Source organism: Pteropus vampyrus, unplaced genomic scaffold (assembly GCF_000151845.1).
Source record: "Pteropus vampyrus isolate Shadow unplaced genomic scaffold, Pvam_2.0 Scaffold134, whole genome shotgun sequence".
In the NCBI taxonomy this organism is placed as follows: Eukaryota; Metazoa; Chordata; class Mammalia; order Chiroptera; family Pteropodidae; genus Pteropus; species Pteropus vampyrus.
Window position 1 is genome coordinate 670,307 of NW_011888915.1, and position 11,104 is coordinate 681,410.

At 46.8% G+C, this 11,104-nt stretch overlaps 1 protein-coding gene across 3 annotated transcripts in view; it reads left to right on the forward strand.

The window, feature by feature from the left end:
* Positions 1 to 8,494, forward strand: part of KIAA0141 (KIAA0141 ortholog) — a 14,169-nt gene extending 5,675 nt beyond the window's left edge. For 2 of the 3 annotated variants that reach the window (XM_011367432.2, XM_011367435.2), the window contains exons 8-13: positions 1,832 to 1,974; positions 2,841 to 2,999; positions 3,093 to 3,185; positions 5,467 to 5,626; positions 6,124 to 6,357; positions 7,137 to 8,494. In XM_011367432.2, the coding sequence (XP_011365734.1) occupies positions 1,832 to 1,974; positions 2,841 to 2,999; positions 3,093 to 3,185; positions 5,467 to 5,626; positions 6,124 to 6,356 (788 nt within the window). In that variant the 3' untranslated portion in view covers position 6,357; positions 7,137 to 8,494. Of the gene's footprint in view, positions 1 to 1,831; positions 1,975 to 2,840; positions 3,000 to 3,092; positions 3,186 to 5,466; positions 5,627 to 6,123; positions 6,358 to 6,949 lie in introns of all 3 variants that reach the window. The other variant, XM_011367433.2, reaches the window with a different exon arrangement.
* The last annotated feature ends 2,610 nt before the right edge of the window (positions 8,495 to 11,104 follow it).

Sequence of the window (11,104 nt, forward strand, 5' to 3'; positions counted from 1 at the left end):
ATAAAATTGGACAGGAGAATGTATTAGTGATTTGTCCAAGGAGCAACTTTTGATTTGGAAAGCCTCACTGATGGGGAGATCCTTGAGCTAAGACCTGATTGACAAAAGCAAGCCAGTCTTATTTCCATCTGGAAAAGAGCTTTCCAAGTAGTGATAACAACAAGTGCAAAGGTCCTGAGGCAGAATTGAGTTTTGCTTGTTAAAGGAACAAAGGAAAGGTAAGTATGTCTTAGAGATTATGGGGAGAGTAGAAGATGAAGTCAGAGAACCAGGCAGGGGCCAGATCAAGTGAGATTTTCTCAGTCATGGTAGAGTGTGAATTTTCTAAGTGAGACAGGAAACCATTTGGAGGATTTTACACTGGAGCAGGAATGGCAGCAGTCACATGATCTAATTAACTTTTTCAAAGAGCTTTCTGGCTGTTGTGTAGACAGATGTGGATTTTAGGGATACCAGAGGGGATACAGGAGACTGAGTTGAGCTGTTACTGATGTCTAAGCAAAAAGTGATGGTGGCTTGATCTAGGTTAGCAGCAGAGGGACAGAGAAGAGTAGATCGATCAGGGTATGTTGATGGAGCCAGTGTGGGGAATGGGGACAGGGTGGGATCCTTCGCCCTCCCGAGTCTTCCCCTCAAGGACAGAGAGCTCTGTGAATCCTGGACAGTGAGTTTTCAGGTAGCAGAGAGGCAACTGTAATTCACTGCTGGCTAAATGGAACCTGGCTTCTACCTCATTAGCTTTTTGGGATTTTGATGAGCAGATAGTCTCTTCTGAGAATTTTCTTGCCCATTTCTTCATTCATATATTCATTTATTCAGCTAGTGCTAAGCACTGTGACAGAACACAAAAGGAGCATAAGCCATAATCATATTTTGCATTTGTATAGAGCTTTCGCCCTATGCAGAGTTATTTCTTCCACATTCTTTTTCTGCTTCTGCTGCCAGGATTTTACAGACTAATTGAGGAGACAGGGCCTGTCCTCTTGAAACAGTTTAGTTCATAGAAAAAGATTTATATATTAAGTAAGTGCCAGAAAAGTATTTAAAGCCTAAGTGTGGTCTGCAGGTTCTAGAGCAGAAACAAGTGTGCAAAAGTCCAATGGTGAAGGCAGAAAAAGATATCCCAGGCAGGAGAAGCAGCTTGAGCAAAGGCTTAGGGTTGAAAACTGACTGTCTTCTCCTGCTTTTCCTTTTTGTTTGGAGGATAAAAAAGAACATGGGCTTTGGAGTTGGACACACCTGAGTTCAGGTCTCTGCTTGCTTCTATTACCTCTCACTATTTCCTCATAAAGCAAGATTAACAGTACCAACTGTATCAGGTTGTGTTGGTTACAAACAGCCAAAACCCACTCTGTCTAATTTAAGCACAAAAGGGATCTATTGAGATTTGCTGACCTGCCAAGCCTCAGAAAGGACAGGAATCGGAGGCGGGGAGGCGGGGGTGGTACGGCAGTAACTGATAATGTCTTCAGAGTGCCGTCCTCAGAATAAAGCTGCAACAGCTGTTTTCTCTCCTGTCACAACCAGATCAAAGGTCAGATACCTGAGGGAAGGTCTCATGGCTTGGGAAGAGAGCAGGTACACTGATTGACAGCACCAGGCGGAGGGCTGTTCCCAAAGGGAAATCGGATGTTATTACCAAGTGGACTTTGATGGTGTGAGGAGGGTGGAACCCACTGATGTGTTTGGCAAACCGGTGAAATATTTGGAGGATGGAAATATGTGCAAAATGTCCAGCACAAGAAAGAAAAGAAAGAGCCTATGGGATCTGGAGGAGGATGTGGGGAAGTTCACAGAAGAAGCTGTGTTTACGCCCTGTGCTGTCTTACAGGGACAGAGAACATGAGGAATGGGGACTACGCGGCAGCCTTTTCCTACTTCCAGAAAGCAGCAGAGCACAGCTACAGCAAAGCACAGTACAATGTGGGCTTGTGTCATGAACATGGCAGAGGCACCCCCAGGGACCTCGTCAAGGTATGGCCCCTCCTTCCTTGCTCCCAGGCCCATGCCCTGTGCTGTGTGTCCCAGAATGACCTCCAGAAATGAGCAGTGGGCAGGACTTGGGGAAAGTCCCCTTCTCTCTCCCAGCTGTGAGGGAAAAATAAGAAAGAAGCTTCTCACTTCTAGGAATTTAGACTCCAAACTCAGGCAGGCCAGGGCCCTTGTATTCCTTCCAGCTGTGTCCTCAGGGCCTAGAATGTTACCTTGGCGAATAGATTAATTCTAAAATAAAGTACGGTAAGTCCACAAAGATGTTATATACAAGAATGTATTTCTTAGAATTGTATATGATGGCAAAAAAAAAAAAAAACAACAACAAACAGGAAAGCAACCTGAAATTCCTTCAACAGAGAATGAATTGGTTAATAACATCTGTGTGGGCCTTAAAAATAATGTGCTAGATCTATATTGATTGGCAAGGAAAGACATTCACGGTGGATTGTTAAGTGAAAAAATAGGTTACAAAATAGTATACCCCTCTCTCTATCCCCTACTCTCCCTCCCTCTCCACCCCTATACACACACACATATTTATATATATGTGTGTGTGAATGTACATATATATAATGTACATGAGTATATATGTAAATACATATATATGAAGAAATTTGCTAAGGTGTACACTAAAGTGTTAACAGCATGATCTTTAGGAGACAAGATTTCTTAGAAGTGTATGTTTCTATTTTTGGTTTACTTAAATTTAACATTTTTTTGGCTTATCTGCATTTGCTCATCTATAATGATTATTTATTATTTAATTAAAATAACTTTTAAAAATTTTACTCGAAAAAATCGGCTTACAGTGTTACCAGTTGACTGGTGTTCTCCCTTTGCCCCAGGCAGCCCTTTGTTACCAGTTGGCTGCCAGCCAGGGCCACAGCCTGGCTCAGTACCGCTATGCCAGGTACTTGCTGCAAGACCCAGCCTCCTCGTGGGACTCTGAGCGGCAGAGGGCAGTGTCCATGCTGAATCAGGCTGCAGACTCAGGCCTGAGAGAGGTGAGTGCCATGGGTGGGGTCTCTCCTGGGCACCCAGGGCATGCGGGGTCTGGCAGTGACCAAGATACATTTTTCCTTCCTCCTTGACCACAGGCCCAAGCTTTCCTCGGGGTGCTTTTCACCAAGGAGCCGTACCTGGATGAGCGGAGAGCTGTGAAGTATCTTTGGCTTGCAGCCAACAATGGGGTATGAGGTCTCCAGTATCCAGGCGTGTCGGGGATCAACTCTGATAAAGGGAGGGACTTTGGAGCTGGTACTTTCTCCTGTGTTTAGGGGACTTTTTGATAAGAGTGTTGGGCTGGCTTCAAGTCTTAACTCGCTGACTTACCGTATGACCTTGGGCAGGCCCAGGGTGTGCCAGAGCTGGCTTGTACCAACCTATAAGAATGTTGGTAGTGTAAAACCAGCTGTGATAGGAGGATTTGTACCACAGAAATTACTAAAGCAGGGCTTTTCCCCCTGGAGAGCCAGTTGTTAATGATATACCAGCACACTACTGGGCTGGTCGCTTTTTGATCCAAACCTGTTCCCTTGTCTCTAAAACTGGCATAGTAATACCTGCCTGTCCTGTCAGCTACTTCACAAGGTTGTTGTGAGGATCAAAATCTGACTAAAATATAGGTGTGAAAGCATTTTGTCAGCTGTGTACACGAAAGGTGCATCATTACAAGTGGCGTAGTTCCGGGAGGTCAGAAGATGCGTGTGGTGAAGACACTGAGCAGCTTTGGGGTGATATCTAGTTGTCTGGGAACTGGGGACATTGGCATCCAGGCAGCATGTCCCAGAGTTTGTTCCACAGAGCATTAGTTTCATGGGATGTTTATAAGTAATACATGGGTAGAGAGGGTAAGTTGGAGTTGGGAAGTACTGAGTTAAACAGGTATCTTTAATGTAGGAAATCTCAGTTTACTGTCACTGTGAATCACCAAGAAGCCATCTATGGTTTGCTGCATTCCTCCAGTGCATTTGACCAGTATATTTTCGAGTTGCATCTTGAAGGCCCAAGAGCACTGGATGAAAGCCAGCAGTGTGCATAGACGAGAATTCTTCTGTGTAAGGGTTGCAACTTTTCTTTGTTTTCTGGCTGACATACTGAGAGCTTCATTTAACTCTTGAGCATCAGGAGACTTTCCCTTTTTCACTCTAGAGTGTTGCCCAGAGCATCTCTAGTAGCCGTCAGAAGGAGACGGATGTCACCAATGAGTATGGGCTGCTGGGCCTTTCTTTCCTTGAAAGAGCCACAGAATCTTCCCTGGTCTGAGTGGGCCACAACATGGCTTGTGCTGGACAAGCTGGGGCCACCCTGGCCTGCTTTAGTCACCCAGCATGCTAGGAGAAGTTGCACAAAGGGATGTTAGGTAACCCTGTGTTGGGGCACAGGCCTCGCACTCATCTGCTCCACTAGGAATTATGTCTTCTGGTGCTGAGCAGTTATAGAGTCAGTGTTTGGCCTTACAAATATCCTGTGCTGTGTTCTAAGCCAGCCTGTAGCCATGAGTCCACCGTATTTATTTACATAGACTTTGGCCTGCATGTTAGAAACTCTTTCCAGAAATTTATAGAAGGTAAAAGAGAAATGGGACCCAGAGCTGGGAATCAGCAGAGTGTTTTGTTTTTTAAGTTGGGAAATTGACTATAATGAAAATATTCCAGTGAAGAGGGAGAGATTAATGATACGGGCAACTCAAGGTATGAAAATAATAACACTAAGTACTCTTCATATACTAACACATTAAATCCTCAAGCTAATGTAACAAGGTAGGTCGCATTATTATGCCCACTTTATAGATGAGGAAACTGAGGCACAGAGATGTGCGCTTACGTGCCTGAGGTTGCACAGCTGGTAAGTGGTGAAGCCAAGATTGGAAGCCAGGCAGCCTGGTTGTTCAGACCGGCTCCCAACCCCACCTGATCCTGCCTCTTCAAGGAGCTAGTTCTCAGTGAGAGGAGAGAGGCTCCCGAGCCACTGGCAGAGGGGTCAGCCTGTAACCTTTCGAAGGAGGAGAAACACTTTCCCTGTAAAGTATGCTGTGTAGCCCTCTCGGCAGAGGTTCAGGAAGGCACACTGGGCCTTTGGGAAGTCTGGCCTTCACCCTTGCTTCTGGCTCTTTTGGGATAACATAGGGGACTGACTCCCAGGTTTCCCATAGGTGGGCTGAGTGCTCCCTGCGGCCTTCACTTACGCATACTTTCAGCATCAGTCTCAGCGAGAGAAGCTCCCATTCTCCTCTGGCTGGACTCTCCTTGGGTCGAGGGATCCCTGTCTCCTTTGTGTTGGGTGGGCTCTAGGCCTCTGACTTTTCAAGGTTAGGATCCCTTGGTACAGGGAGGGCTGGAGCTGCGTCTTGACTTTGCGTGGATGAAGCCCCAGCGTGCCTCACTGCTCCGTCGTCTTCATGCCTTAGCATTTCACTTCTTTGGCCCTGCATGTGTGTGTATCTGTGTGTCTGTCCGTTTTCTCCTTTAGGACTCTCAGAGCAGGTACCACCTGGGGATTTGCTATGAGAAGGGTCTCGGTGTGCAGAGGAGTCTCGGAGAGGCTGTCAGATGTTACCAGCAGTCAGCGGCTCTGGGGAATGAGCCCGCCCGGGAGAGGTTGCAGACCCTCTTTTCCACGGAGGCAGCAGGTACAGATGCAAGTCAAAGCCAGCCAGGTTCCTCCCCAAACTCAGTACCCTGCAACAGAGAGGAGGGTGGCAGTAGCTCTTGGTCTCCTCGTCATTTCCTGCACTTTTTTTAACCCCTGCTCTGTCACCGAGCGTGGACTCCATGTCTCTGAGCTTCAATTTCTTCATCTCTGAAAATGAAAGTACTGATAGTACCTTACTCATTCGGTTGTAAGGTTTAAATGAATGACTATAAAGGGCTTAGCACAGTCTGGCACACAGTAGGTATTGAATAAATGGTAGCTACTCATGGTTTTTCAGGAGAGATGACATCCCGAAGCTGCCTCAGTGCCCTGAATTACCCTTCTAGGGCTCCAAGAGCCCTGCTTGCCCATGAGTCACTTGGCTGGTGGGGTTAACAGTGCCAGGGGGGACCATGTCCTTTAAGAAGTCTTTGCTCCAAAGTAGAAACCCAAGAATATAGCATGAGAAAGAGTTGCTCTCACCTCTCCTTACAGCCCCAGGGCCCAGCGACCAGACAGTTACAGGATTGAAGTCCTTCTCCAGCCCCTCCCTGTGCAGCCTGAACACCCTGTTGGCAGGAGCCTCAAGCCTCCCACATGCCTCGAGCACAGGGAGCCTTGGCCTCTGTAGAAGTGGGAGGAGTCTTGGAGCCAGCCCCGGAGCCCCAAGCAGGACTGCCCCTCCACACCTCTTGGAAAGGAATCTCGTCAGACTGGGTTTTGGCTAAGGTGAGATCAGACACAGTTACTGGCACTTCTCAGTGGTACTAGGGGGAAGAGTGAGGAGAAGGTTAGATGGCAATAAAAATAGGGTTTCTAGATCCCTTTTCAGGGTGGAAATTCCAGTGGGAGTCAGGTTCTCAAGCAATTTCAAATGCATGGCTAATAAATGACTTTGACCTTTTCCCCTGGTTGGTAGCCTCACAGATAAGCAGTGGATACATTCACAGGCATCTCTGGTATGTGCACCAACAAGATTCATTCAGTGACCTGTGAAAAACTACTGAAGGGTCCAGCGACCCTGGGTCCTCACTTTACCCTTTGTCTTTGAGCAAATCACTTACCTTCTCCTCCCCATGCTTCAGTTTACTCAAGCGTAGACGAAGTCATTTTTTGACAGCATCCAATGTGTGTGCCTCTGGTGGTTCACAAGAGGATTTTAGTGGTACTCAAATTAATATATTTTTTTTATTTTAGTAGCTGTATTTTTATTTTAGTAGCTGTATATTTAATGTGTAATGTAAAAATGTAACTAACATAGCTTCACATATTTAAATAGTGAATCAAATTAAAGAAAAATATTGTAACATTGTGTAAACAGGAGCACAGATCGGAGAGAAGGCAGAAATCACGAGGTGGTTCCATGAATGGCTGAAACTTGGGAGATACGGAATCAGATTGCTTTTGTTCATCTCCAGTGAATTCATGATCAGCTCCATTGCACCTCTGATTTGGAAGGAAGGAGTTTTTTGCCTAAATGCTTGATACATCTTCTTGACTTTTTTCAGACCTCACTTCAGCTGTAAAGGTGGAGCCTGTGGGCTCAGAGATTCCACAACTTAAGTCCCAAAGAAGAGGCCAGTTATCCACCCACCTTCCCAAAGAACCTTAAGTACCTGCCCCAGCACTTAAAAGAAGAAGGAAGTGTGTGAAGACCTAGGTTCTGGCCATGTCGCCCTCCTGGCCATGTCACCTTGAAGCAGTGAGTAGCCTGACTCGCTGCATCATTTCCTCAGTTGTCAACCAAGGGCAGTGGTGTTTGCCTTCCTACCCGGCAGGGCTGCTGTGGGGCATTTCATTGCGGAGAGGACCTTGATGCTCGCATAGACCCGAGGAGACAGTGAATGCCCGTGGTTACATGGCTTTTTGAGTCACCAGGCCAGGAGAGGACCCAGGCCTCCTGACTCCTGGCCCAAGGCTCTTTTGCACCGTTCACACCGTATTTTTGTTCACACCATATTTTTGTGCGAAAGTGTTTTTATCATCCTGCTGCTGTGAGGGAGTGAATGCAGATCGAGCACCTGGACTCTTGGAGCCGGAGAGTGTAGATTTTGAGATCTTCATTTGTGAAGAGTGTGTCAGAGATGGATAGGAGCTTAATAAAACAGATATGGGATTATCTCATCACTCTGCCCTTGAGTGTGTTGGGGGGAGGCAGGGAGGCACCCAGGGGGAGCTGAAAGCCAAGGCTCCATTCTCGTCTCTAAACTCTCCATTAACCAATTTAAAGGGTCTTAAAAGCTTCTCCAAGAGAGAGACTTAGAAAAAATGATTTCTGAGTCAACGCTAATGACTCCAATTACTGAATTTGTGAATAGCTGTGCCTTGGCTTTTGGATGTTAGCCCAAGTTCAATAGCATAGATGTGGTTGAGGGTAGGGGGTGGGAGGGACTGAGGACCAAACCTCCTAGTGACTGTTCAAATGGGAAGCACCACCCAGCTTGGCCAGTTCAAAGGTGGGAGGAGTTGGGAGGTGGGTTGTCCACATTTCCCTCTCTGCTGCCCACTCCTTTTTCTCTCCCTATAACCCTCTAGTGGTCCTGCCACACTTTTCTTGCCCCTTCCTCTCACCGCTGGAACCCTAAGCTTCCTCTAGCTCAGTGCCTCCCCTGACCCCACTCCCTTTCTAAGGCTGCCCTGAACACTGGTCTCAACCCCCACCGTTCCCCTCGTGGCCGCCTCCCACAGAAGGCAGCTTGGGAGCGGGGACCTTGTCTTCTTTGTATTCCAGTATCCTCCGCACTTAGCATAAAGCCCCGTGCAGGTAGGGGCTCAGTGCACACACTGGTTAAAACTTAGGGTTTAAGCTATGAAGTGCACTAATCTCTCTGCAAAAAAAAAAAAAAAAGTTTCTGTGGTCAAATAAGTTTGGGAAGCTCTACAGTAGACATCCCCTTTTTATAGATTCACAATGCACATCGGCATATTCAAGGCTCCAAGAAGTCTTGCAGTAAAGAATTTGGTTAACCCAATGTTTTCCTCATGGAATTGAGCACAGAGCCAGCTCCCTGCGGACTGAAACTTCATGGGGTACCCGCTGAGTAAAATGTCATTCTGGTCCTCCCATGGAGCCCCACTCGCAAGCCTCTTCCCGCCTTGTCATTTTGGGCTCTCTGATTACCACTTCCTCCTGGCTATGCCTGGGGTCAAGGGGGGCTGTTCAGACAGTCCTGTGGTGGTGGCCTGATGCGACTCTCCTTCCCCCTCAGTCATTACAAATTAATTACTGATTCAGTTCGAGGTGCCAAACGTGGAAGTGGGATATTTTTAAGTTCTCCTTGTGGAGAGAGAAGGATGCAAGAGTCGTGAGAGAGATGTTGTCAAGGGACCGAAAATTCTTCGCTATTCAGTCTCCACACAGCCCCAGGGGATGGGGCTTCATCAGCAGACCCAGAACCACTGTGCTTTTGCCATTAAAATTCTATTATTAATGACTCATTGTCAGTGCCCCGAAAGGAAATGTGAGGCGAGGACAGGGAGGTGGCCCCAGTCAGCAGGGCCAGCCTAGGTTAGGAAACTGGGTGACCTGAGGTTCAGGGCCTGGTGCCCTCGGCAATGAGACCTTTGTGTGAGGCTCTGCTGCCTCAGTTTCCTAATCTGGAGATGTGGTTTTCAGAGAGCCCTGACGCTACAGTGGGAACAGGCTGTTTAGTTCATTATATCTCCAGGGCTAACACAGTCCAGGGCACTTAGTAGATGTTCAGTAAATATTCAGTGAACAAATGATTCTGTGCATTGCCCTCCCCTCCACCCAACACTCAGCACCAAGTTTACCCAGCACGTCGTAGTTACTTTAAATATTTGTTGAAGGAATGATTCTGTATACCCCTCCCCCCACTGCTATTTCTAGTGCTACTTCTGACACATAGTAATCGCTCAACAAATACAAAATGTTTTAATATGAGTGTTTCTGATCGTGCCTCCCTCCTTGCCCCACCCATTACATTGTACCCAATACTTAGTAGGGGCCGAAAAACGCTGACCTATTTTCTACATACATGTGATGTGCCAAGCTGAGCCTGTGCTAAAACTCCTTCCTCCCCGCTCCTGTCTTCTCCTTTTAGGGATTTGGTTATCGCCAGAGTCCCAGGGGTGGTGATTGCCAACTCACTCTTGTTTTAGCCAGAGGAGAGGTAGGGTCAGTGAGCTGCCAAGCCGAAGTTGGGTGACAGACAAGGAGGCTGCCTGTCAATCTCTGAACTGCCCCCAGGCTCTGAGTGAGCACTGCATTGCACTCCCAGTGCTGGAGAAAGGCTGACTTGATAAATGTCTCTTTGCGCTTTCCAAATTGAGACGACATTTAACTGAGTGCTCACTGGCTTGCCTGCTTCCTCTCTCTCAGGGGACAGAGCCCATCTTGGTTCTGAGCATGTCTAGAGTCTCAGTTTTGACATCTTGGCTGATGTCAAGAAGTTTCTTTAACCTTCAGCCAACTCAGTTCGGTCACCATATACACTGTTTCGCTCTCAGCCTGTTACTGAGAAAGGGCTGATAATAGCATGCTAAGAGGGGCTTACATGGTGCAAGTAAGAATTATGCGCAGTACCTACACCACTACCCCGATCAGAGGTCGGTTGCCTCAGAACGGTGCCCGTGCGTTCTTCAGGCTTTGCGGGAAAGGCAGAACTGAGGACCAACCTAGAGGATTGTAGTGGTTCTTAACCTTATTTAGGTCACAGACCCCTTTGAGTATCTAATAAAAGCACTGGCTCCTTCTCATAGGAAAATGTGCTTCCTCCTAGTTTTGCATGCAGTCTTCAGCAGGTTTATAGATCCTAAAGTCCAACCAAGGGGCCAAGGTTAAGAACCCTTGATGTATTATAACATACTAAATCCCAGATCCAGATTCTAACCTTGCTGCAAACCTTCCATGTGGCTTTGGGCCAGTCAGCCTTTTCTGTCTTGCCATTTCCTTGCTATAAAATGTTCAGCCTCCTGAACATGACTAAAATTACCCATGTCTGTGGAGGTTTAGATCATGACTTAGAGCAGTGCTGCACAACCTTTTTATAGGCCACATGTTCCTCTGAGAATGTGATGAGAACTTTATATCTTCTGCTTAGAAAAATGCAACTACACAAAGTTTTGCCTAGTATGCAGGAGGTCTCTCCAGAGTCCCAAAGACTACAGATTTAGGACTTTTGAACTAGAGCGAGGCGGTGATCCAGTGTGTCCAGTGATCCAGTTGCCAGCCGTGGTTCCAGGTTCCTTAGATCATCTCCTCCCCCCATCTCTTTCCACCCTCCAAACATCAGCTCTGCACTGAAAATCCATTAGTAATCGGGAGGTCAGCGCTGTCTACTCCAGTGCGATGGTTTTCAGACTTTGCTTTCACAGAACCATTTTTTTTTTTTCTAATGAAGTTTTACCTGAAGCTCCGATATAGATAAAAAGGAACTCTAAAGCATTTATTTATCCATTTATTCATTCATCCATTCAATAAGTATTCATCAAATGTTGCTTTGTGCTGGGCACC